General features: G+C 43.2%; 1 protein-coding gene across 2 annotated transcripts in view; it reads left to right on the top strand.

Moving 5' to 3' along the window:
- The window catches only part of RPL29 (ribosomal protein L29), a 343,441-nt gene extending 320,057 nt beyond the window's left edge, over nucleotides 1-23,384 (top strand). The window contains exons 1-4 of one of the 2 annotated variants that reach the window (XM_082214623.1): nucleotides 19,147-19,256; nucleotides 20,040-20,085; nucleotides 21,820-21,884; nucleotides 23,175-23,384. In XM_082214623.1, coding sequence (XP_082070749.1) covers nucleotides 20,049-20,085; nucleotides 21,820-21,884; nucleotides 23,175-23,273 — 201 coding nt within the window. In that variant the 5' untranslated portion in view covers nucleotides 19,147-19,256; nucleotides 20,040-20,048 and the 3' untranslated portion in view covers nucleotides 23,274-23,384. Of the gene's footprint in view, nucleotides 1-19,146; nucleotides 19,257-20,039; nucleotides 20,086-21,819; nucleotides 21,885-23,174 lie in introns of those variants that run through there. The other variant, XM_082214624.1, reaches the window with a different exon arrangement.
- The last annotated feature ends 4,266 nt before the right edge of the window (nucleotides 23,385-27,650 follow it).

The raw sequence follows: 27,650 nt of genomic DNA on the forward strand, positions 1-27,650 counted from the left end.
CTAATTTTGGGAATGATGTGGAGAACCTGGCATCCAGGAATTTTAGGGGACCCTTGCCCCCTGCAAACCCATAACAATTCTATTTTTATACTTCAACAAACAGAGTTGGTTCAAGTATCCGCTTGGCTTAAATGTAGGTGAGATTTCAAACTTTTGCTTTACCTGGGCTTAAACAACCAGCTCCAGATTTATATAAAGTATCATAATTTACTTTTGGACCCATCACTTTACCATACAGCTCCTTCACTATTTCTGGCTGTGCCTGCATTGGATCTGTCAGCAGGAGAGAAGCTGTCCTTTCTAGAAGCAAGCGGAGCTTTTTCCTCCCATCAGTGAGAGAGGAGGCGTTGACGCTCCAAAGAGCTTTGCAAGCAACAAGGGATATACACATCCCCCGTTTTGTTGCCATTCTAAAGTTGGAAGAGAACCATCTCAGAATTCTATTGGAAGTCTGGAAGCTCCATAGAAACGTCTCAAGATACTCATGGTTTGATTCAAAGCCATGAAAGGGGGCTGGTGGCAATGTGCTCTTAGTAATATAAGAATCTGCAGAACATATAGACAAGGAAAGGCTCAGACTGGAAATAAACATTTCCTGTTCAGATTCTTCAGCACCCCTTTGGGCCTTCAATGGTAATTCCAGGAGAACTACTTAGATGGGTTAAATCAACAGAGCTCCAGTTATCTCCATGAAGCTCTTCGATTTATATCAGCTGAAGAGTTGGCGCCACACTCTCCACTTCCTGGTTTCTTTGTCTCTGCAGGAGCTGCCTCCAAAAGAGCAGCAGCAGCTGGAGTTCCTTTCTGTTTTTCTCTTTTGTAGGTGCTCTCCACTGTGCTGTGAACACCTAGTCCTTTTAACAGCTCTCTGTTAGTGACTTTCAATAGCTACAGGCAGCATTGCACTTCTCATCTCTGAAGCCGAAGCTGCTTCATCAGTGATATCTTCCTACTGGCAAATGTGCTTTTTTCTGGCAGGCCACACCAAAGGGTTACCTTCTGTGATTTTCAGCTCCCAGTGCTGGGAATAGTTGCAAACTGGAAACTTGTGGATTGGAGCCATCCATCTGTATATTAAGAGCAGCAGTGTGTCCTACTTCACAGAGGATAGTCCTCTATTTGGATAGCAGTCAGAGGTTCTTGGTTTGAAGACATTCTCTGTTTGAAACGTCTAGTCCAAGTTTGTTTTAAAGACTTAAGAACTATAAAAATGAGACTGGGGCCTTGGAGATGCACATCAACAGTTAGCACCTATTACAGACTGAGCAAACACACACTATAGTGAGACTTGATTTAAGCTTTAGTAATTAATTACTAAATTTGCATTCATTCATATAGAATTGATATGTGCACATTTTTCTGTAAATCTGTGCCTTCTGCCCTCTATTTTGGGGTGGAGAGGGTGATGTGTTAAATGGCCCCTCAGCTCTAAAACAAATTTATTTGGCTGCTGGTAAGTTTCAGTCACGGGTACCTTTACCTTTAAGTTTCAGTCAAGGTATTTAAGAAAATTTGGTGGATCCAGAAGGCCTGTAAGAGCTACATGCAACCCACAGGCCATACAAATACTAATGAGTGAGAGTGTGAATAAAAAACATTAGCACTTTGGGCAATATAAGAAAAAAGAAATTTACCATGTTCCTTGAATCTAGCATTGGTCCAGAGTCAGAGGTTTCAAGGGCACCAGATGGAGACCCAGGTCATGATCAGGGCTCAGAGCTTACTGCTGGAGATTGGCATACCATTGCACCTGACGGCTTTGGGTGTGAATTCCCAGAGGAACCTCCCAGACTACCAGGGCATGTAGGGCCAGAGCCTGTGAAGTGTAGGTGGGTTCCCATGAGGCAAGACACAGTGATAACAGCAAGAACCTTTATTGAACTTACAGAACTGGACAGCAAGGGCAAAGCAACCGCTTATATACATATCTGAAGTCCTGGGCCATGCCCACGCCCAACATGATTGGCTGTCTAAACTTCCAAGCTTCGAATCACGACTCAGATTTTAAGGGCCAATGGCAGAGGTCCAATTCTTGAAATGTTCTGTGATTGGATATCATGTATCAAATCAGAACACAAGGCCTCAAAATCCTTAGTCCAGACTCAAGCTCAGGCAAACAAAGACCATTGAATACATAACAGCCTGGACTTTCAAAGGCACCCTTCCCTGAGCCTGAAGAACCAGATTTAGTAAGTGGTTCTAGATTTCTTCTGAGTCTATTGGATTTGGGGTCACAGGTGGACAGGGTGCTGTTGTGCTCATATCCAGCTTGCAGGCTTCTCACAGGATGATAGACTAGATGGGCCATTGGCATGATCCAGCAGCTCATCTTACATGTTTACTTTCTTGTGATTTAAGATTTGTTTATATATTACAGTGTCCATATGGAGGCTATCATACAATGCATTGTGTTGGGGCTGTTATCACGTAGCTCTTTGCGTGCAGCAGTTCTCCATGTGGATCAGACAGCTTTCTCTATGGTGCCACGGAAAGGTCAGTGGGACAAATAAGATCATCTGATTCACGAACAAACTGCTCAACAGTAGATGCGACAGCTTCCATTTGGAGCCATTTGAAGTAGCCTCCACATGAATGCCAGAATGTGTAAAGCAGCTCTGACTTTCATTCAGGATTAGGGTAAAATAAGCTATCCCATTGAATCCATCTAAACCACTTGGTCCATCTAAACTACTATCACCTATTCTGATTGGCACTGCCTTGCCAGAGCCTCAAACACAAGCCTTTTTCAACACTGCTATCTCAGATCCTTTAGCAGGAGACATCAGGGACTGAACCAGGGATGCTCAACATGCAAAGCTATGATCTGCCACTGAGTGATGGCCCTTTCCAACACTGCTCCCATCTTCCTTCACTGCACCATACTATGCATGTTTACTCAGAAGTAAGTCTTGTTGAGTTCAGTGAGATTTACTCTTAGACGTTTGGGGATGGTGCTGCACCCTTAAGAGCTATTGGAGACACTGCAATGAATATTCAATACCATTATGTACAGAAGTGATAGTACATTTAAACCACAATGGCTACAGGATGTGACATTTAATTCTCGAAAATGATGAGCACTGTATTAGACATCTGAATCTGTTTCATATTCTGAAATGTGTACCATCCATTGTGTTCTTTGAAACTGTGAGGTATTCATAAAGAAGGAGGAAACTTTCAAATTAAGCCATGAGGCATGTAAAAGAAGAAGTTCATATAAATTTTAGTGTGGAATGGGGTATAAATTAATAAATTATAAACAATAAATCATTTTTCAAAAGTTCTGTTGCATCAGTAACTCTGTTAAACCAGACTCTGTTTTCCCATAGAATGAATATATATATATATATATATATTTGCTTTCGTAGATTTTCACGGGTATAGGAATGCAGGTTTTGGTGTCTTCGGGTGTCTTCCCGTGTAAGAGTCGGGGTGTCTGTGCGACGTTTCGACGAGGTCTCACTCCTCATCTTCAGGCTGGTGCTTTCGGCTTCTTGTTACTGGAACAGAGCTCTGTTCCAGTAACAAGAAGCCGAAAGCACCAGCCTGAAGATGACGAGTGAGACCTCGTCGAAACGTCGCACAGACACCCCGACTCTTACACGGGAAGACACCCGAAGACACCAAAACCTGCATATATATATATATATATATATATATATATATATATATATATGCTTTCGTAGATTTTCACGGGTACAGGAATGCAGGTTTTGGTGTCTTCGGGTGTCTTCCCGTGTAAGAGTCGGGGTGTCTGTGCGACGTTTCGACGAGGTCTCACTCGTCATCTTCAGGCTGGTGCTTTCGGCTTCTTGTTACTGGAACAGAGCAGAATCTGGTGTTTGAGTTCCTATAAATACTGTTGAGGGGTGTGGTGTATAGCCTCCAACGTTCTGGGCAGAGAGGAAGTTCCTAGATTAGTGTGCCTTTTCTTCTTTTGTTCCTTAATTACTTGAGGGATATATTGAGTGATTTCATGAGTGATATTCTGAATACCACTGGGTGGGTCATTAAGTGTAGATTAGTTGCTAAAGCTTTCGTGTCTTGACCTCTTGAGCTTGTGAAGAGTTTTTCTGAGAAGATGGCTGTGCTGCATTTAGTTGTGCTCTGGCTTGGCTTCGTGTATAGGGGCGAGCTGTGGTTTTGTGCCTTGTGCCAGCCAGATCTGTGTAGGGATTGCAGGGGGGTGCAGCATCCGGAGGTGCCACTATAGTTTGGCTACTGGATGGAGTCTGTAATATGTCTGTGGAGAGGGTCTGGGTTTGGGTCTGGTGTGGTTGATTGGTGACGGCGTTCTGTGTGCCTCTGGTTCTGGTGTCGGTTTTTGTGGGGAGGGCTAATTTCCAGATGTCTGGCAGGCGGGACGTGTCGTCACGCTTGTTCATGTTGTGAGGGTGTTTCTCTATCTCGATGGCTTCCATGATTATTCTCTTGTGGTGATGTTCCATGTTAAAGAGCAATTTGGAATCTGCAAAATTAATTTCGTGTCCTGAAACAGCCCGACTCTTACACGGGAAGACACCCGAAGACACCAAAACCTACATATATATATATATATATATATATATATATATATATATATATATATATATATGCAAGTTCTTGAAACTATTTATAGTGTTTATGAATTGCATCTTCACTACGAAAACATGCCAGGGGCAATGTGCAATAAAAACACGAAGACTGTGTGTGTGTGTGTGTGTGTGTGTGAGAGAGAGAGAGAGAGAGAGAGAGAGAGAGAGAGATTGAACTGGGCTTCTCCAACATGTTTTAAAACTATTAATTCCACAGCTCCGCATTTTTTTATCCACTACACAAGAGCTCCTTCTACTGGCAGTATTATTCCTACACATGACCACCCACTATTAGCTCTCACTTTTTGGACAGGGATCTGCAGTTACTTACTTACTTGCAGTTTCACCTAAGGACAAAGACAGGCCTAGTTAAGAGCTTTATTTTATTTTTTAAAAAAATATGTGGTTATTGACCACTGTGTGTTTTTTCTTCCCAACAGCCGTAGAGGCATCCTCACACCTACACAACACCTGAGAGAAGAAGAAGAAGAAGAAGAAGAAGAAGAAGAAGAAGAAGAGGAGGAGGAGGAGGAGGAGGAGGAGGAGGAGGAGGAGGAGGAGTTTGGATTTGAGATCCCGCTTTATCACTACCTGAAGGAGTCTCAAAGCGGCTAACATTCTCCTTTCCCTTCCTGCCCAACAACAAACACTCTGTGAGGTGAGTGGGGCTGAGAGACTTCAGAGAAGTGTGACTAGCCCAAGGTCACCCAGCAGCTGCATGTGGAGGAGCGGGGAAGCGAACCCGGTTCACCAGATTACGAGTCTACCGCTCTTAACCACTACACCACACTGGCCTCATTTGAGCTTCAAATATATCTCTGACCACATTCTATCTTACATCTGCAATCAGGGCTGTGTACCCATGGCACTTAAAAGTGGATTTCATGCGTTCCACGTGTGCATATTTTTGACATTGTCCCCATGACACTGCCCACATCCAGGTGACAGCACAATGCCTCCCCCCCCCCCCGCATTTAATTAATATTTTCCCAATCTGCAAATAATGCAGCAAAGCAGGTGGGGGGAGGGAATCAACATTAATGTGCATGTCCACCAACTGTGGATGTACTGAAGCCCATTCTGTGTGTGGGTTCATGTTTTGTTTTCATGTGTAGTGTCATTTTGCTGCTGCCATCTGTCACCACACACCAGCTACTTGCACTCACAAGATGCTCTTCGGTCGGCACACATGGCTGTTTCTCAAGATTCTTTTTTAACTCGCTGTTTTGTGGAAGTCTGATATATAGGAACACTGGTGTCTCTATTAAAAATAATAATCATCATCAGCCATCCTGTGTACATGTCCATAACAGACCTCAGTTTTCCTGGGAATGTGGGGAAGGACTGTTTGAGGGGAGGGAACAATAGCACACAGTGTGGATACATCCTATTAAGGACTGTCTGCTAGTGTGGCTGGGGAAAACAGTGGTACCTCGGGTTACAAACACTTCAAGTTACAGACTCCGCTAACCCGGAGGTAGTACCTCAGGTTAAGAACTTTACCTCAGGATGAGAACAGAAATTGTGCTCCAGCGGCACGGCAGCAGTGGGAGGCCCCATTAGCTAAAGTGGTGCTTCAGGTTAAGAACAGTTTCAGGTTAAGAACAGACCTCCAGAACAAATTAAGTTCTTAACACGAGGTACCACTGTATTGCAATACAGTTCAACTGAAAATACTTGTATGTAGATGTATATTCACAAAAGAACACACAGGGCAGCAATCAACTAACTTACTTGTTAGCACAAGGATTACTGCTAATGCACACACACACCCCAAAAAAAATCTGCTCTGGAGTGTTGGGGGGAACCCTGAATAGATTTAGGGAGTGTATGGTGGGAAGAAATTGGAGGAAATCCTCTTCTCAGAGGTCTCCTTCATAAAATGCAACCTACCCTAGGACATCTTCAGTCAGCGTCTTGGCCTTTTATCATTTTCATTGAGTACGCAAACTCTCCCAGCGTATTGTTTCATAAAAAGCCTGTCCAATTTAAAGAGAGATTAAAAGGTATTGTAGTGCAGAGGCAGACTTTATATATAATCATGAATCCTGCCAATTGCCATAATTGAGGTATAGTGCACATTATTACAAACTGCAAGAGTAAAGGTCTGAGGAGAGGCTCGAGCGTGACAAACAAACAGGAATGCAGATAGATGGTGGTGAAATCAGGTATGCATAATAGGCTGTGATCATCCTTAATAACAAAAACCCAGATGTCTCCAGCAAGCAGATTGAGCCACACCCCAAAGGTCGGATGGGGCGGGGGGACATCTGCATGGCCCCATCTCATTGGGCATATGCAGGACACTGCTTCAGTTGCCGGTTTATTTTATGTTGGCAAATCCAAAGCAGCTCCTCAGGATTAGTTGGCAAGCCACAGGTGTTGCTTTTTCTGGTTTAAGTGTTAGATGTGGCCACCCAGCAGAAAGGGCTGGGAGGAGCCCACAGATACACGCACCCCAAAAGGTCACAGGGGATCTGGCCAATTTCTGACTGAGCACTGGACACTGACCTGCTCCTGCTCCTCCCTCACGGCATCCTTGGCAGAACCCACTTTTCTGGCCCTTAAACTAGCTGTCCTACATCTGTGTTGCGGCTGCTCTGGCCCAATGAGCCTCCTGCTTTAATGGTGGTGTTGTTTTAATAGGATTGTCTTATCTTGTTGCATATTTTCATTGTCTATGTTTATATCTTCTTCTTATTTAAATGGGATTGCTTTATTGTGCATTTGCATTATGGATATTTACATTCCAAGGTCTGTGTAAAACTGTTTTTTATGCTTCGTAAACTGCTCAGAAGCCCATTTTAGTATTAAGAGATAAATTAAAGGTTTCAGCAGTGTAACTGTTGTGTTACCTCCTGTACAGGGATGCGGGTGGCGCTGTGGTCTAAACCACTGAGCCTCTTGGGCTTGCTGAACAGAAGATCAGCAGCTCTGTCCCAGCTCCTGCCAACCTACTAGTTTAAAACCGCTCCAGTGCAAGTAGATAAATAGGTAGCACTGTGGCAGGAAGGTAAATGGCATTTCCATGCGCTCTGGTTTCCATCACGGTGTCCCATTGCGCCAGAAGCATTTAGTCCTGCTGGCCACATGACCCGGAAAGCTGTCTGTGGACAAACGCCTGCTCCCTCGGCCTGAAAGCAAGATGAGCGCCGCAGCCCCATAATTACCTTTGACTGGACTTAACTGTCTAGGGGTCCTTTACCTTTACCTTTTACCTTACATCCTGTACACCAGTTCATCTAAGTCCCATTCAGGTGGTTTAATCTCTCATGCAAATGAGGGAGGGAGGGGACAAGTGTGCTTGCTTCAGCCACCCATTGCCATCCCAACTGCCTTCAATGATCTTCCAGGGCTCTTACAGGGAGATGGCATGAGTAGAGCAGGCTCTGTTGTGCAGTTCAGCCCCCAACATGTGGAGAGCTGCAGGTGCCTATGGTGATGAGGGGAGAGGGTGGGCCGGGGAGCACAGTCCCTCTCTTCCCCCTCCCCTGATGATAATCACGTCGGGGACAGCTGAAGAGGGCTTTAGTTTGTACCCTGTCTTTGTACAGTGGATGGAAATGAAGGCTATGACTGAATTGTTAGCACTTGTCTGAAATACAATAGTAACAGTTTACTTGCACTTAACAGTTTCTTCCACATTCTGGTTCTCTTGCTTAAGAACTCCATTTACAAAAGCTGCTGAATGGGCCTCAGAGCATCTGACCTGCGAGAACTGCTGTTCTAAAAATTATTGGGGTGAAGTATTGTTCAAGAGTTTTTATTGGGGACAAGGTTTTATTGGAAGGTACTTAACGTTTGCTGTGATTGGTTTTTGTATCTTTCATGTTAGACCTTATTATGAATTTTTGGGGGGTTGTTGGATTTTATTGTATACCTACTGAATTGTTCTCATTTATGGTTTATGACTACTTGAATTTTGCTAGATTTTTGTAACTATGTAAATGTTTTGAAGTTGCAAGCTGCCTTAAGCATGGTTCAACCTTGGAAAGGTGGCATGCAAATGAAGATGAACATAAGGTCTTCTACACCAGACCAGTGCCCATCTAAACCAGCATTGTTATCACCGTGGTTAACCAGCTGCCTATGCAGTCAGGGGTCCCTTTACCTTTATCTTTTATGGGAAGCTCATAATCAGAACCCCCACCCACCTCCATGGTTTCCATAAACTCTTATTCAGAAGCATGAGGCCTCCAACAAGTGGAAGCAGAACACAGACATTATGGTTAGTAGCCATTGTTAGTCTTGGACTTGTCTAATCCTCTTTTAAAGCTAGCCAACTTTTCTGCCATCTTGCTTAAACTTGTAAAGAGGATCTGCAGGTTACAGTGTAACCTCAGCCCAAAGGAAACAAGATTATGGTGAGACATAACCATAACCTTTTAGATCTCTAAAAGAAGGTTACCCAAAATATTTTTTTTACCTTGCTACTAAGGAAAGGGCAATGGGTTTAACTCAGAAATATTCAGTTAGATGATTTCATACCTGTTTATTACCTGAAAAGTAGCAGAGTAAACTGTCAAGAAGAGTTTGAAATTTCTTCCAGTGGAAAATTCTGAATGGCTAAATAAATATTTGTAAAGAGTGGTAGAACTATAATAAATGGAAGACATAGGAAGATAGTGAAATCTTTTCTGTGACTACAAAGCAGTAGGCAAACTACAAGGTTTTCCTGTCCATCCTCATTATTCTGTTTGTCAAAAAAGAGGCGAATGGCAGAAATGGTGGCCTCTGTGTTTCAAAAAAAAAAAAAGGCAAACTCCTAAGATTAGAAGTTCAAGCTAAAGAAATCAAATGTGGGCCATTCTAAAGAGAGAGAAATCCAATGCCTTAAAAGAAAATATTTAGCTGGGCACATGATTTGTTTTTTAAAAATCAGCGGTTTGTTAGCCCTCTTAATATCTTATGCAACATAAAACCTTGCCTTTATGTAATATTGCCTGCTTATCACTTCCAGATATTTAGAAACAAAAGCCATTGTTTGTGCAAGAGTTAAGCTGGAGGTACAAGGTGCACTTATGCAATCAAGTGTCCATCAAGATTAACTTCTTACTCTCGTTTAGTCTTAAAACAATCTGAGACCTTGGCTTGTCCTTTGCCTTATGCCATACACAGCTCATACATCCTTGCAGATGAGCTCTAACAAGCTAAAAATGATTTCCATACTTTCTTGGGAATATTCGGTAAGTGCTTGTCAAAAAATATCAATACATATTCCATGAATGTTAATTGATTTACAGCTAGGTCTTTGTATTGCTCCGTTAGCATTGCAAGCCATTAGGCTTTGTAGCAACGATACAAGCAGATTGACCCACATACTACCATATATATGCCACACCTCTGCCAACATGTCCCAACCCGCTCTAGATCAGTGTTTCCCAACCAGTGTTCCGCGGCACACTAGTGTGCCGCGAGACGTTGCCTGGTGTGCCGTGGGAGGGAAGCGGGCGAGTCGGGCGGCGAGAGGCGGGGCGGCGGCGGCGAGGAGAGGCCGCCCAGCGTGGGGCTCTCGCCGTCTGCCTTCCTGGCTGCCTGCGTGGCGCTGACGTCACGGGGCTGTAACGTGCCCCACATAGGCACACGCGGGGCGGCGAGCGAGCGAGCTCCCACATCCCATCGCCGCTCGCTTCGGCCGGCCTACTGGGCTGTCGCAGGCGGAAGGCCTGCGCATGCGCGAGGTTTTCGCGCCTTCGGGATTCCCTTCACGCCTTCCTCCTCCCGGGTCCTTGAGAGCGCGGGAAGCGGCAGCGCGAGACCGGCGTTGAGCCTGGTAGGTATTGCGCTTGCCTAGGCAGTCATTTGGGAAATGAAAACTTGCAAAGCAAGCAACCAGTTCAATCTGAAGTACGTGTATGCTTAATATCCTGTATCTGAAACCTGTTCTACATATGCAGTAGAGTAAGTTGACCCAGAATAGTACCAATTCAGATGGCAGATGGGAGAATGACAGTGCTGAATGCTTTCCCATGTACAGTAGAACAGTCCCTGCAAATAAAAACCTAGCATATTTGGAAGAGGGATGCTAGCCTAACCCTTACCTTCTATGCTGTTACTATTTTTTATTATTTTTTTACATAAGTAAAAAGTGACCTTTCCCCATCTGGCATGGTGGTGTGCCTCGAGATTTTTTTTCATGAAACAAGTGTGCCTTTGCCCAAAAAAGGTTGGGAAACACTGCTCTAGATGATATATAGATTAGATTAGATGATAGATTAGATGATAGACAGATAGACAGATAGATAGATAGATAGATAGATAGATAGATAGATAGATAGATAGATAGATAGATAGATAGACAGACAGACAGACATATAGATAGATAGATAGATAGATAGATAGATAGATAGATAGATAGATATAGATAGATAGAGATGATAGATAGATAGATAGATAGATAGATGATAGATAGATAGATAGATAGATAGATAGATGATAGATGATATAGATAGATGATTGATAGATAGATATAGTAGATAGATAGATAGATAGGTGATAGGATAGACTTCCACTCATCACCAACCTAGTGCTTTTACAGCTTCCACCAGCCCTAGGCAGCATGACCATTGGCCAAGGATCATGGGAGTTGTGGTCCAACATACATTTGGAGAGCACCCTGTTGGAGAAAACTGCTTGGTTTGGTCCAGATTGGTGCAACTGTGAACAGTAATGGGACCAGCTAGTATGGCCGAGGATGATTCCAGGGGGTAGTCTTTGGGGAACAGGATGGTCGTGGTGCCACCCACCTTGACAGAAGTGATGGCATGGTTCCTCCTCAAAAGGCACCCCTTTGACCCTGCAGTATTTGACTGATACCTCCCAATGGCCAATATCACCCTTTTAGACAAAGTGGTCATGTCACATGGTTGATGGGTAGTGTATCTTCTGTTGCAGAGTGGGACACAGCCTTCTCTGTGGCTGTGGAACTATTGTGGAAAAATAGTTGTCCCCTCACTGCTGACTTTAGCAGGTGCTAAAAGTGTATCTCATTACACAGGCATTTGGGGCAGGAAGGTGGTGCCTGAATCACTTAATAATTGTTGCTTTTTATTGTTTTTAGTTTATTGCTAGATTGTTGTGAACTGTGCTTTATTTGTACACCACTCTGTGATTTTAAGGACTGATGGGTGGTTTGGAAGTATAAATGATCACCAGTGATATATGTGAAAACACAAAGGTTTTGGTTGGTGGAGAATCTAACCCTTTTTCCTAGGCCCAAAGTCCTACTGAAATAAATAGGACTTCTGAGTATGTCTCCTGGCTGAAGGAAGTTTTTGAGGCTACTAATACTTTTTGAAGTGTCACCCTCTGCATGTCTGCTCCAAAGTAAATCCTGATGGGTTCAATAGAACCTTCTCCCGCGTAAGCGTGCAGGACTGCAGCCTTAGATCCGAATGTGTCACTGGTAAACATTGTTAATGTGAGGCAGAAAACAGATCATTTTAAATCAAGCGTACATCTGATTGCCTTCAAATTACAGATGTGAGAAACACAGGAACCAATTTACACATCACTTGGAAAAACACCATTAGACCCTTTCTGGAGTGGATACCTGAGGACAGGCCTTCAAAGAGAAAGCATCAACAGAAAAATTGCCCTGCAGAAAGCTCATGCCTCCTGCAGTTACAAATAACACCTAAAATTACTATAATTGAGAGAGATTAAAAGGGGGGGATGTGGCTCTGCAGTTCAAAGTGTTGCATCTCTGCGCTTAGCAGCTCTATGCCAGCGGACACATTCATTGCTCCTCTGTATAGGCAGTTAGTCAGTGCAGCACCTGGTTCTTTTTCATGCATAGCTGACCAAACAACAGAGGAGAGAAAAGCATTTAGGAATGTGTGGTTTCAAAAAAGCAAAAAGTGGAAAGGGCAGGCGTAGGGTTAGAGCAAAACTGAGGATGCAAGCCTAACCGTGTCTACTCCCTGAATTCAAGTTATCCGTGACTCAATTCCAGTTGATTTTAATGAAAACAGACTTCAGCTAGCTTAGTCTGGCTTCAGCCCATTGTTCTAAAGCCCACCTTTATATTTTCTTTGGAAATTCTATGTCTAAAATTGTTGGTGCCTCTATAATGACACTAGTAAAGCATGGTGGGAGTTCTTGAGTGAAATGTGCTACAAAAGAGCAAGCAGGCTATTATTAATGTAGGTGGTGAGCCTCCAACGACTTGCTTCAGCAGCTATTGCTACACTTGAATAAGAGTCTCTAGAAGCAAACGAGACTTGATTTCCAAGCCAATGTGCTTAGGACTGGGGTGTTGGAAGAGTGACCCAGTGCCACGCAACCTGGAGCTGTGCCAGATACATTGCCTTTGAGCACACCTAATAAAGGTTACTGCATTCCATTCTGTATTGAATTTGAGGACCCAGAAAGAACCAAGCAGAAAGTTCACTGTCACTGCTGCCACTATAGGGCCAGTGGAACAGATAGGAATGGACCTCTGGGCCAAATATCAGAGTCACACAGTCCAGGGGACCCCTGCTGCTACCTTCCCCACCCCACCCCACTCAAATGACCACTCAGAAAGTGGCAATTTGAGATGAGGAGCAAACAGATCCAGCATCATTCTTTCCTCCTCCATATTTTTTTAAAAATAAAATCATAGTCAAGGGGCAGCCGGGCAGCCATGTACACCATTAAGGATGCTCTTCTGATTTTTTTGACTTAAAATCATAGAAAGGACCACGAGGATCATCTAGCCCGATGCCCTTGCAACGCAGGAATCTCAGACCCATAACCCCGAGATTAAGTCTCGTGCTCTACTGATTGAGTTCTCCATCGTGAGCAAATGCGTTATCATTTTCTACAACAAATGGTGCTTATTCCCCAGCAAACGTGCTTAGCATCAGGGCAACAGAAGCAACCCCCAGTTTATTCCTGTATTCAGGAATGGTGCTAAGATTTAAGTGAGTTTAAATTGCACGTTTTCAGAGTATTTCTTCTTCCTTTATAGGGTTGGCAATCTTTTGTTTGTTTGTTGGCTTTAATGTATCATAAATGTAGAAGCAGTTAAAAAATAGGGAATGAGAGGAATGGGGGGGGTGTTAATTGTGTGTCTTAGAATTTAAGTAATACACATGACCACCTAAAGGGGCTCCCAGAAGACTCTTTACTCCAGGTCCAAAATTACTTAGCTGCTCTGTTTATGTGCCTTCACCCTCTCATCTTACTGTGGTGAAGAAGTCTGGAATAACCCTGCTGGAAGGAGAGATGGAATCACAGAACTGTGAATCAAAGAATCATAGAATTGGAAGAGACCGCAATCCTCTACAATGCAGGAATATTTTGCACAATGTGGGGCTCAAACCCACAACCCTGAGATTCAGGTAGGTAGCCGTGTTGGTCTGATGCAGTTGAAATATATATATACAAATTAAAAATTGCCCAGTAGCACCTTAGAGACCAACTAAGTTTGTTCTGGGTATAAGCTTTCGTGTGCATGTGTGTCTGAAGAAGTGTGCATGTACATGAAAGCTTATACCCAGAACAAACTTAGTTGGTCTCTAAGGTGCTACTGGACTACCTTGAGATTGAAAACCTCATGCTCTATTGACTGAGGCTGATATGGCCCATGATCTGAGTTCATTAAAGACAAGCCCTGGTTTGGACCTTTTCAGTTCTTAACTGACGCTGTAGGGTAGTAGGCTGGGGATAGTATTGTTCAGGGGAAGGGAGGTTGTTCACAGAATTGTACAAAGGGCAAGCCGCCCATGTGTTTTTCTTTCTACAGTTCTCTCAGAAACACCCACAGCATTATAGCTAGTTCCCACAGTCTGATTTGCATAGGGAATTTGTCAATTTCACTTGCTCTCAGAAGAAGTGGGTAAGTGGAACTGGGAATGAAGAAGTAGCCTTTGAAAAGAAAAAAAAAAACCCAGAAAGTTCACCAAATGACAGCACATTAGAAGAATTATCTTGCTTGTATTTGCTCAGTTCCTCATCACACACACCATACAAGCAAACATACTGCTGGAGCGGCATGCGGAGCATCCAGCAGTCATGAAAAAATAGAAGTTGTATGAAATGGGAACAAACCAATAGGTGCTGACTTCGCAATTAAAGTACTGCTGGGGGAATCTGAATTATGGTGAATATAGGAGAGCGATCACTAGGATTGCAGCTTTGTGAAAAGCCCTACTGACTCTGTGGTTTTAAGGGCAGCCTGATTCACATAAATATAGCAGGTGAAACTTTTTCTATCACACTCTTATGCTAGAAGAATGGCAGCCCATAGAATCACATTTCTCCAATGCCACAAATCTGATTAGCTCTCAGTTCACAGGCTAGCTGAGATATATACCCACAACACACATTGAATGAGCAAGCTGGGAGAAGGACATCTGGATTCCCCACAACAGCTGAGTAATGGCATTTGTCTGGAAAGTCCCTGAGATCGTACTTTCTGTGAACAAGGTGCCTTTTTTCAGATTCATTTTCCTTGAAAAGGTGTCCTCATTTTCTCGGTATTGTCCTCCAAACTAATAAAATGGTTGCACTACTCTTTTGAAGGCCAGCGAATAGCTTTGCACAGGCAGCTACCCTTTCCTTCTACCCACATTTTAGATCTCTTTATTAACAGAAAATTGTCATCCCATATTTGTAGGCAGAATGGTATTCAAAAAGGCTGCATTCATACATATGCCATGGTTTGTTTTAACCATGCTGTGTTCAACAAACCATGAGTCATCTCAATATTATTATTATTATTATTATTATTATTATTATTATTATTATTATTATTAATATACTGCCCATCTGACTGGGTTGCCCCAGCCATTTTGGGCAGCTCTCAGCAAATATTAAAAACACAATAAAACATCAAGCAAAAACTTCCCTATACAGGGCTGCCTTGAGATGTCATCTAAAAGTCAAATAGTTGTTTATTTCCCTGACATCTGATAGGAGGGCATTCTACAAGTCAAGTGCCGCTACTGAAAAGGCCCTCTGCTGGGTTCCCTGTAATTTCACTTCTCACAGTGAGGGAACCCCAGAAAGTCCTCGGAGATGGACATCAGTGTCCAGGCTGAGCGATGGGGGTGGAGATGCTCCTTCAGGTATCCTGGGCTGAGGCCGTTTAGGGCTTTAAAGGTCAGCACCAACACTTTGAATTGTGTTCGGAAACATACTGGGAGCCAATGTAGATCCTTTAGGACAAGTGTTATATGGTCCAGGCAGCTGCTCCCAGTCATCAGTCTAGCTGCTGCATTCTGGATTAGTTGCAGTTTCCGAGTCACCTTCAAAGTAGCCCTACATAGAATACATTGCAGAAGTCCAAGTGGGAGATAACCAGATGATGTACAACTCTGGCGAGACAACGCAGGTAAGTAGGGTCTCAGCCATTGCACCAGGTGGAGCTGGTAGACAGCTGCCCTGGACACAGAATTGACCTGTGCCTTCCTGGACAGCTATGAATCCAAAATGACCCGAAGGCTGCACACCTGGTTCTTTAGTGGCACAATTACTCCATTCAGGACCAGGGCATCCCCCACATTTGCCTGCCCCCCAGAAACAGTACTTTTCTCTTGTTGGGATTCAACCACAATCTTCTAGTCATGGCTTGTTTCTTGCCTCTGTAGCTTAGCAAGTGTCTGGTGTAGGGTGACAAAATAAGCAACTGTTAAGCAAGACTTTTGGGTTCAGCCATAACACCAAACCACAGTTAAGTTTGTGAGCCAACAAGAAGCCATGGCTTTATATCATGGGTTGTTGCTAGGAAACAAACCACAGTCTGCTGAGTTGGGTTTGGGCAAAGCATAGCTTGCAAACTAGACCAATATCTTAGATTGATTAAAGAACAATACATGACCAGTATCAGTATCAATATAATCAAACAATAAACCATCAACAATTTAAAAAAACAGCAGCGGGAGGAGCAAAAACAACAACTGGAGTGCTTTGTGCTCATGGCAATCATGTTGTCTGACTCTTTCCTCAAGTACAAAAACAAATTTTGCCCACTATAACTCAATCCACATTGAGGAAGATTGTGGCAGCATGAAAAATTGCAGTGTGTGCTTGTGACAAATAACTCAGACAACAGCGCTATCTGGGAAGACAAGAAGCATCTTGTCACAACAAACTGTCCCTAACATACATGCATATTAGGACATTTCTTAACTTTCCAGTCATACTCATAAAACAGTGTATTCAATCCATGCTCATCTGCAAAGTGCTGTGTAATTGATATTAGCAAACACTACCCTTAAATGCCTCTCAAACCTGCAAATATTTGCACTCACAATTTATGTTAAATGTTCAGAACCCTGCTTGGTTTCAGTAGGACCACTTATGAGATGGCAGGCAAAGCAGACATATTTACAGCTTTATACTGTCATTCCATTATGTCTTGAGCCCAATGGCACTGTCAAGATCGGGCCTGGGTTGGCAGGCCCCAACACAAGAGAAGGAAGCGGGGGGAGGAGGGAAAAGATGGGAATCAGAGTCAGAGAAGGGAAGATGCTTCAGAAGAGGAACAGACATGTGGACACCTACCCCTAATATCCCAGCACAGCAGAGAGTCTCAGTAGAGACTGGCAAGGGCTGTAGGCAATTGGGGGGGGCAGTGATCAGGAGCCTGAACAGGAGAATGCAGTATTGTTACCTAGGACCAGATGCCATCTCTAGAGATGAAAGCAGACCAATGCATCCCAGAGCAACACACATTTGCAAACCTGATATTCTTGCAAACTGAGTGAATATTAAGTGTGAGCATGCCAGTGCCTCCTCTTTGAAAGACAAACATGGGGGAAATGGAAACTGTTGAGATACCTTAGATGCTTCCATCCAGTTGTGACTGTCTTGCCTGATTCCTGAACTCTGTGTCTGCTGCCAAGCCTATGCCATTACTTGCTTGGAAAAAAATTGCTTTCTTATTTAAAACTAAGTCTCTTTCTGTATGTGTTGGGAATGAAGCAGGACTTATTGTTACATTTTGAGGGGAGCTAATAATACAGATACAGTACAGCACAAAACTGTCTTACTGTATCAGACCTAAGCTCTACAGTGGTACCTCGGGTTACAGACGCTTCAGGTTACAGACGCTTCAGGTTACAGACTCCACTAACCCAGATATAGTACCTCGGGTTAAGAACTTTGCTTCAGGATGAGAACAGAAATTGTGCTCCGGTGGCGCAGCAGCAACGGGAGGCCCCATTAGCTAAAGTGGTCTTCAGGTTAAGAACGGACCTCCAGAAAGAATTACGTTCTTAACCCTAGGTACCACTGTATTTAGTTCAGCATTCTCCTGTCAACAGTGGCTAGCAAGATACCCCTGGGAGGTTCAAAAAGGCATTATGGCGATAATCTTCCTTGGTTTCTACAAGTGGTGAGTAGTTCCAGGGGTGCAGCACATATCCAGGTTTGCATCCCTTTGGAAGGAGGTTGTTACAGAAAATATACAGGTGGAGCACAGATTTGAGGCACACAGCTTAGAGCCTGTGACAGCTTAAAGCAAAGGGGGGCAGTTGCCCCCCTGAATCAATAAAAGCCAATACAAATCTGATGTTCTCCCCCCCACACACACACACACACTAAAACAGAACATCAGAAACAATAATCTATTAATATGTCCAACCAGTTATAAAATTTAGCAGCCTCCCTTGACTATTGTGATCAAATAGTGCCCCCAGGTGAGAGAATACATGGACCTCAGGTTGGCACAATAAATATCACAGCTGAGGCAGGATATAAAGCTGTGTTTCACACATTCAAGCTTACGATTACAGACCCTGCATTACACCATACCGGTTCTAGTAATAACTGAATATGCTGTTTAAACTGACAATCTTGCAGGACTATGCTGTTGAATGGTATTACAAGGAACATTGCAGGAAAGTCGAGTCTTTAATGAACTGAGCAACTCACTAGCATTATTGCTTAGGGTTACTGTGAGAATAAACACCACAACACCACCACAACATTTGTGTACTCTGAGTTAAAAAGAATGACTTCCTTTCAGACATAAATTTGAAATACAAAATACAACGTCAGGGAATGTTTTTCGAAACGTGCCAACATTTACAGTATCGGATAGCTTTCCTAAAACGTCAACTCGAGGAGCCAAATGCCTGCATGCCTTCCTGATCACAAGAAAAGGGTTACCCAAATGTATTTTAAAACGTTCAAATTGAAAAATAAAATAAAACACCACTATTAGACGGGGGAGGCAAAATTTTGAAAGGTGTAAGTTCAGAGCAAAACCTTCCCTGATTCTGAAAACATGGGAGATTGCAATCGTGGGTCTGCCTCTGTTAAACCAGTTTCTGTCCACAGAAAGAAAGAAAGATGCCCTTTTCCGCCCTTGATCTGACACTATAATGGGCTGCGGTGGATCTTATGACAGGCAACAGTGCAATGATAAGGAAAGAAACCTGCCCAGAGAAGCAACGAAGCTTTTTATCGGAACGCCCTGTTATCTCAAATCGGAACACATTCAACTCCGCGAAAATCCTTCCAAAGCTCGTCCACTGTTTACTGTATTTCAGAAAAGGAAATAAACAGCGGAAGGAACGGAAGGCGAGGATGTCCTCCTGCGGAACCATTTTAACGGAGGCTCGTGTTTCCAGTCGGAAACACAATAACGCAGCCCGGTCTGCGTCTATGGCCGGGCTTTGTGGCTTCCCAGAGTGCCTTGCGAGTGCCGCTTCTCTTCCGGTTTTGGTCTGAACTGTGGCGGAGCTTCAGGTGAGCCTTCCCTCTCTCGATCCGCTTCCATCCTTCCCGAGGGATACCCCAGAGCGGCGAATGGCCGGCGCAGGAGGGATGGGACGCCTTCCTAAGAGGCCGTTTCGTGCTCTGTGCCCGAGGGATGGGAATGAGATCAGCTTGGAGCGTCTGAAAGGTGGAGTGGGGTGGGTGGGTGGATGAAAAGATGGGAAAGAAAGGATAGCTGAAGCGCGCGCGGTATCGCCCTTGGCACGGTCGGGGTCCCGCTTGGTTGCCCTGTGGGGTGTCTGGACCTTGTATCTTGGCAGGATATTGGATCCAGCATCCAAGTTTATATGAAGTTCGCTCCTGTGTAACAATCCCTATCACGTGTGATATTGCGGCCACTAGAGATTATACGAATGCGTGGAGAAATCATATCAGCATTTTTGTGCCGTGCAAGTTCCATCTTCTGCGGCTACAGACCTGTGACAGTGTGCATGTCTACACTGAGGTCAACCAAACCTACTGGTGTGTTTTGGATGGCAGCTGTAGTCTCAATTAATTGCCAGGTATCTGTGGAGTCTGGTTGTCTTCATGACTTCCCGGAGACATTTAACTGCATGGATGCGTAATACTGAACTAGGTGCCCTTTTGGTCTGATTCAGCAAAGCAGATCTTAGAAAGGTGTTTAGGATGTTAGATGGACATTGGTTTTAAAGTTTTTCTACAGAAACTTGTTCCTGTGGAGCTGAGGAGCTTGGGGCTTTCTGCTATTCTGTGTTTGAAAGGAACACTTCTGATTCTTCTTCTTTTTCACAGGTTTGAGCCATGGCCAAGTCCAAGAACCACACCACACACAACCAGTGTAAGTTTGCATTAGAGGTCAGGGAGTGAATCGTGGTCAGTAATTGTTTATCAAGGTATAGTTGGAGGCATGTAGTTAGCAGCTCTGAGCATGCAGAAGAGTTTTAAGTAATGGTAACTGTAGTTGACCTCTTGAAACAACAGATACGTTGATTGAACTTTCAGTATTTATAAGTGAGGGGATCCACATCCCTTTACTAATAATTCCAAATAACTGGGCGCTGAAATATAATTCATTGTTCCTCTATCATGTTTTCATTTGACTTGCATAGTGTGCCAGGAATAACTGGTCTGATCCAAAATAACTATAAGCAAACATTAATATACATGAAATCTAGATTCAAGTTTAATAAGACTGAATATCTGTATCCTATATTTAGTTTGCATTCTAACTGAAATTGTAGTGGGTAAACAGTCTCATATAGGGCACTCTTAAGTTTTGGCTGGTCCTGCTAGCCAAGCAATTGTTGTCTGGTCCTCTCTCTCCCCCCCCCCCCCGGTTGCCTTGATGGAGGTAAACACATCCCAAGGAAGCTTCAGAAAACCACTTTCTTTCAGGAAAGTCAGTCAGGGAGTCTGCCATCTTCAACTGACGGAGGAAAGCTGATCATGCAACAGCTTCATCCTTGCCATGGCGATTGTAAATGTCAATGCCTGGCCCCAAAATTGCCCACATTTCTGGTGCTGATCATAGCATAGCGAGAATAATCCCCAGTTTAGCTCTTTCAGGGCTTCCAGATGATCCTCATTTGGAAACCATCCTTGAATGTAATGGTCTCCAACAGTGGTAGGCAAGCATGTTTTTCTCTCACTACTAATATTACATGGGTAGTATCCATTTAGAATAATAGAAGAGCATGGACTTCATTGGCCACTGTGCTTGTGGATTTAATTCAATGTAGTTGTTAGAAGTTGGGGAAAAAATAGAAGATTTACAGTTTAGTCCTAACTGCATACACATTGGAGTGACACCCATTCATTTAAAACAGATTTCAAATAAAAAGTAGGCAGGAATGCACCTTTTAAGAGTGCTGCCAGGATGGTATTTGTAAGGGTGGCAACAGAGAACATTTGACAGTACAGTGGTGCCTTGCAAGACGAAAAGAATCCTTCTGTGATTCTCTTTGTCTAGCAGTTTTTTCGTCTTGCGAATTGACAGATTAGCAGCTTTTAGCGGCTTATCTGCTGATCGGATCAGCTGATAAGCGGCTTAGCGGCTTAGAAAAAGGGGGGGAAGGGGAAAAAAACCAGCAGGAACTCGCAAGACATTGTCGTCTTGCGAAGCAAGCCCATAGGAGATTCGTTTTGCGAAGCACCTCCAAAACGGAAAACTCTTTCATCTAGCGAGTTTTCCGTCTTGCGAGGCATTCGTCTTGCAGGGCACCACTGTATGTTGACATTTCCTGCCTCCCAATACACTCTCATGACTCAAAGGGAAAGTTATACAGTGAAAGCATATCTTTGAAAATAAGATCCAATAGCATTGGTTTGTATGAACATTGAGTGCTTCACGTATCAAGAGCCCACCAATTTTGGCCATCCTTGATAGATAGCCAAAACTGGTGCTTACTAGGGACTGCCCAGATTCAGGATTTTAACTAGGGACTTTTGCACTAGCTCACTGGAGCTGATGGGAGTTGTAGCCCAAAATATCTGAATGGCACCAAGCAGGCAAAGGGTGATGGACAATATCAACAGCCTTTATCCTTAATGTGAAAATGGTATCCCTTAACAGCTCGCAAGTGGCACAGAAATGGCATTAAGAAACCCAGATCAAATAGATATGAATCTCTGAAGGGGGTAAGTGCATTTTTCCTCATCAGCAACTGCTTTCACCCATTACTAGTGGGCTTGTAGAGGGCTTGCATGCTAAGATTGTATGATAACAGAGAATGACATTAAGTGTCACTTTATTTGGAAATTTTATGTTATAATTTTGCTTGATTAATTTATGATAGACTTATTTAGTTATTTATTGGTCCTTTTGTATGATTTTGCAATTGTGGTATATTGTTTTTCTCTATTTTCATTATGATGTTCCTCACTGTAGAATTGAGAACACTGAAAATTATGTAAATAGATAAATAAAGTCTGTGTCATATTCAGTGAATCTTGCAAAATGCAACCTGCACTTTGTACACTTGAGGCTCCATCTGCACTATACTTTTAAATTAGTATCATACCACTTTGAATAGTCATGTTTTCCCCCAAAGACTCCTGGGAAATGTGGTTTCCTAAGTGCTAAGAGTTGCTGGGAGACACCTGTTCACCTCACAGGGCTACAGATCTCAGAGTGGTTTAACAATCAATACCTCCTCCCAGGAATCTTTGGGGAAAGCCATGACTACATAAAGTGGTATGATGATTGCTTTAAATGTATAGTGCAGAGGGGGTCTGAGTTTGAATATTACTGGTGTTTTGTTATATCCTTTTCTTATCTGGCCATTGTTGAGGAACCTCTTATTACAAGTTAGCTTTAAAATTCTTATTTGGATAGAAATGAGTGATACAGAATAGTCTCTTGGTGCAATGGAAAGGGGGTCTTCTCACGGTGAAATAACCAGCCTGATAACACTCCTAAAGGTCGTTTCTTCATTGCTCACAAATGTTGGAAACTAACCGGCTTGGCAGTTTTTAGAACCTGGAACAGTGCTTTTCTAATGCCTCTCTTGAAGCAAGTATTGTCTGCTGTCTAGAGTTTGTGAACATATGCCTGTATAGGAGATGGGCTCTTATTTGCCCTTCTTGCTAGATGGGCTGCTCACCTACATTTTGTTTGGAAACTTAGCTTTTTGTTTGCCAGCTTAAATTATGGTCATCACCATGGTTCTTTATGTGGTTGATCACAGTACCATAACATGATGTCAGAGACAGAGATGTATAAGACTACTGGAAAAGCCGGCAGGTTTGAGCCAGACAGAGCAGGTTGGTGAGCCTGACGTGGCCAAAGGGCTGCTTTATTGAAGAACAGGACTGTGCAATAGTATTAGACCTCGGTCAGTTGTCCCACCATAAATACTAGGACTTGTACCCAGCTATATGAGTTGCTAAACAAATTATATCTCTCCTCCCCCCCCCCCCGTTTTCTAGGTTGATCCCAAGTTCCTGCGGAACATGCGTTTTGCAAAGAAACACAACAAGAAAGGGCTGAAGAAAATGCGGGCCAACAACGCTAAGAATGCCAAGTAACCAGCTTGCCTCCAGATGGCAAAAGGGACTGACTTGCTTGGCAATTGACTAGCAGTTGTTTTCATCTTTTCACTCAAGGCGTTTTGTATAAATAAAACTGAGTGTAATGTGTGGATGCCGTGCTTTCTGTTTTCACCCTACAAGAGATTACACCTTCTGAAGGTGATTTTATTCCTTTGGGGGGAAAGTGTCCCACTTTATTTTCCCGTATTAAAATTGCTCAGGGGTTGCTCCATATTGTGGGGTATGCCATGGGAAATTGGAGGGGGTGGAGCAAAACGGGGCGGGGGGGAGAGAAAACCTCAGGCAGTGCAGGGCTTAGCCTTAGCACAAAGGGTTGCATGCTGCCAGGAGACTGGGGAAGTGGAAATCCTGAGCCCTACAAAACCATTGCGATAGGGGAGCCCAGTTACACACATGGTAGTGAAAGAATTTACATAGCTTCTTGGGACCTTGTGCAGTTGGTGGGAATAGCTAGGAGTGATGAATTCCACATGGTAATAACGTCCTAAAGGGTAGCTGTATCAGTGTGCTACAGCAAAAACAATGTAGCACCTTAAAAGCTGAAGCTCTTGTATAATTGACTTCATCCGATTCATGAACTGTTACCATTCCGTTGACAGTTATGTACATGTATCACATATAAAAGCATACAGAGAGGGAGGCCAAGAAATGAGAGAATGCAAGAAGGACAAGCATACTCTCAACAAGTGCCAGCTAAGCTTTATGACAGCTCAGTGCATTTCAGAACATTTCAAGATGCTACGAAGGCACTACCAGGCTGCTTGTGTGTCCAAACTGCTTCAGCTACTATATGGCACTTGGAATTTTATTTTTTCATATATGTTTATAATTTTCATTTATTACAAACATTTCAACAACAAAAAATTAAACAATTACCGCATATCAAATTTCTACTTCCCTTCCCATCTTTCAGCAGTTCCAAAAATTTACCCCCTTTTTTCTTTTGCATATCCAAATTAACTATTCTTTTCCTCACCTATTTTGTATATGTCTGGTACTTGGAATTTTAAGGTGGAGCCCGAAAAAGGAACCTTTGTCATGGAATATACTGACAAAAATTGTTGCTACTTTTTGAGAACACATTTGTCCCTTTTCTATTTTTATTGAAAATGTAAACAGTTGGACCAAAACTGCTGTAGTGTGACAATTATCTATGAAATATAAAAGTACACAAGTGCAGTGTACACAATGATGTGTACACAATGATGTTGTGAATGTCACTATTCATTTAACCTTCATGTGGAATTGTCAATTTGTACTTCTCACGTTTCATGCCCTTTTGGCCTGTAGTTAACAATTTGGTTTTACACAGTGTCTAGTGCCCCCAAGTTACTAAAACAACTATTGAGCCTACAGAATTAATCTCCAGTATGAGAGCCCCTTGCTACTGCTCAATATGGAAGACTATACCAACAATAAGTTGAGTAAACATTTAAATAGAATAGCCTCTATTCCCTAGAGACGTGCATGAGCTATAAGCAGGGTGTGTGTTGCTATAATGCCATTTGTCCAGAAGGTGGTGCCTTCAGCATATGAGCAATGCCATCCAACATAAAATGGGAATATCAGAATTTCTGGTGGAAAGTCTTGGCAACTAAGTATGAACTACCTTTTATCTCTGAAATATAATAAAAAAGGTTTGATTACTTGTAGCATGTAATCTAAGGCAGGCTTGCTTCCCAACTCAGGAATAAATGGGGCTTTCCTCAATCCACTCCTGAAAATCTGTGGTTTGAAGGTCTAGTGCAGTGTTTCCCAACCTTGGGTCTTGAGCTGTTTTCAGACTACAGTCCCCATCATCCCTGACCACTGGTCTTGCTAGCTAGGGATGATGGGAGTTGTAGTCCAAAAACAGCTGGAGGGCCAGGGTTGGGAAACACTGGTCTAGTGGGAACAAAGGAATATATGGAAGGAGAGTTTAGCAGAAAGTTTAACAGCCCCCTCCCTTACATAAACAGAGGAGCCATTTAGGGACAAAGCTATATAATACTGCCTTTCATTTCTTTCTGTTGTTTGTACGCCACATTTCCATAGTTAAACCAATGCTCAAAGCAGCTAACAAGATGAAAAAATGTACACAATTACAGAAGTAGTCATAAAAAAGCACATCAAAAAATACACAACAAAATCCATATTTCCATATGTCATGATAAGAGCTAAAAAATAAAGGTCTAAAAATGAATATCAATGACAGCAACAAATGCCCCTAAACAATACCTCAGCCGTATAGATCCTATTTGCCCCTGAAGTGACTATACATAGTAATCACTGCTTTATGGGATCTTCAGACACCATGTTGACTCCTAATAATCTTAGGACAAAGCCAAATTCCACCCTTTAGCTCAGGGGTCAGCAAACTTTTTCAGCAGGGGGCTGGTCCACTGTCCCTCAGACCTTGGGGGGGGGCAGACTATATTTTGGAAAGAAAAAAACATGAACAAATTCCTATGCCCCACAAATAACCTAGAGATGCATTTTAAATAAAAGCACACATTCTACTCATGTAAAAACAGGTTGATTCCCGGACTGTCCACAGGCTGGATTTAGAAGGCAATTGGGCCGGATCCGGCCCCCGGCCTTAGGTTGCCTACCCATGCTTTAGCTGAATGACACTAAGTAGGGTTCTAGAATTCTACACTTTTAAGGGATGTCCCACTCCTGTGACAGAAATAAACTTACGTACATGTGACCACTTCATTGTTCTCAACTGAGCTTTGAGATAGCTGGCTTAATTCAGATGTAATGCTGTGATCTGGAATTACCGTATATTGAAGACTGTTAACTTACTGCCCTCCAGATGAAGGTGAGTTGCAACACCATCATGTGTGATCATTGGCCTGCATTACATGAATGCGCCTCAAGCTTACGAACTTTCTCCTTCCCTTGTGTCACAAAAGGACCAGAGACTGTGGAACCTACAGCCCTCCAGATGTTAGTGTGTCAGCTCCTTTTGGTGCCAGCCAGCATGGCCAATGGTCAGGGATGATGGGAGTTGGAGTAACCACATCTGCAGGGGCAGTTTCCCCATCCATAACATAACCCCTAATCATGATGAATAGCACCTAGGCTGATATTTTTCTATCATTTAATTACTAATTATTTTTTATTAATTGCAAACTGTATGCATTATGTGGTAGCTGTCTTTGTGCTATAAATTGCTCAGCTAGTACTCTCTTATTACACTAAATAGTAACATATTAAGCTGTACATTTCAAATCCTGTGTTTTCTGCTCTTCTTTCTCTTACTGTATATTCTTCATTTGTACATGTGCTGGGCCATTTTTAAATTCTGCGATTTAAAAAATAGGTAGGTAAAGGTAAAGGGACCCCTGACCATTAGGTCCAGTAGTGGCCGACTCTGGGGTTGTGGCGCTCATCTCGCTTTATTGGCCGAGGGAGCCAGCGTACAGCTTCCGGGTCATGTGGCCAGCATGACTAAGCTGCTTCTGGTGAACCAGAACAGCACACGGAAACGCCGTTTACCTTCCCGCCGGAGCGGTACCTATTTATCTACTTGCACTTTGACGTGCTTTCGAACTGCTAGGTTGGCAGGAGCAGGGACCAAGCAACAGGAGCTCACCCCGTCACAGGGATTTGAACCGCCGACCTTCTGATCGGCAAGTCCTAGGCTCTGTGGTTTAACCCACAGCGCCACCTGCGTCCCACAAAAAAAAAAAGGTGGCATGGGTAATAAAATGGTGATGGAGTTTGCTAGAATTCCATTCAAGCTGGAGACAGAGAACCCAGCTGTTAACAAGCTAACTACACATATAGGCAAAATCCTCCTTTTCCCCTCCAATCAGTTGAATATTTTCTAAGTTCTTTAAAATTTAACAGTGACACTGAATAGCATTTTTTGAAGTGAGTGCCAGTAGAGGAATCAACCAGGTTTGTGTTCCTGCTTCCATTTGCAATTGGGAAACTGCCTTTATTGGAAGTCTTTTGTCATCACTGACCTTCAGCTCTGTCCTGCCGTGCAAGACTTTCCCAAATATGGTCTCAACAGCTTCCAGCTCAAAATAGCCTCGTGTGACACAATGCAACATGGAATAATGCACTCTAAAGCCAGAGCTTCATTGTGTGGAAGGAGGAGGCGGCTTGCTAGCTTTGGCGATCCAAAGGGATCAGGTTGCCCTCTGCCCACTTGTCATTCTGGACACTTCTGACTCGTAGAATAACCTTGCCATGAGAACATAATCTAAATCCCTTTGAGCCAAAAGATGTCATGCTGTGTTTTTATATATATATATATATATATATATATGCAGGTTTTGGTGTCTTCGGGTGTCTTCCCGTGTAAGAGTCGGGGTGTCTGTGCGACGTTTCGACGAGGTCTCACTCGTCATCTTCAGG

Source organism: Podarcis vaucheri (genome assembly GCF_965113315.1).
Source record: "Podarcis vaucheri genome assembly, chromosome: 2".
Classification (NCBI taxonomy): Eukaryota; Metazoa; Chordata; class Lepidosauria; order Squamata; family Lacertidae; genus Podarcis; species Podarcis vaucheri.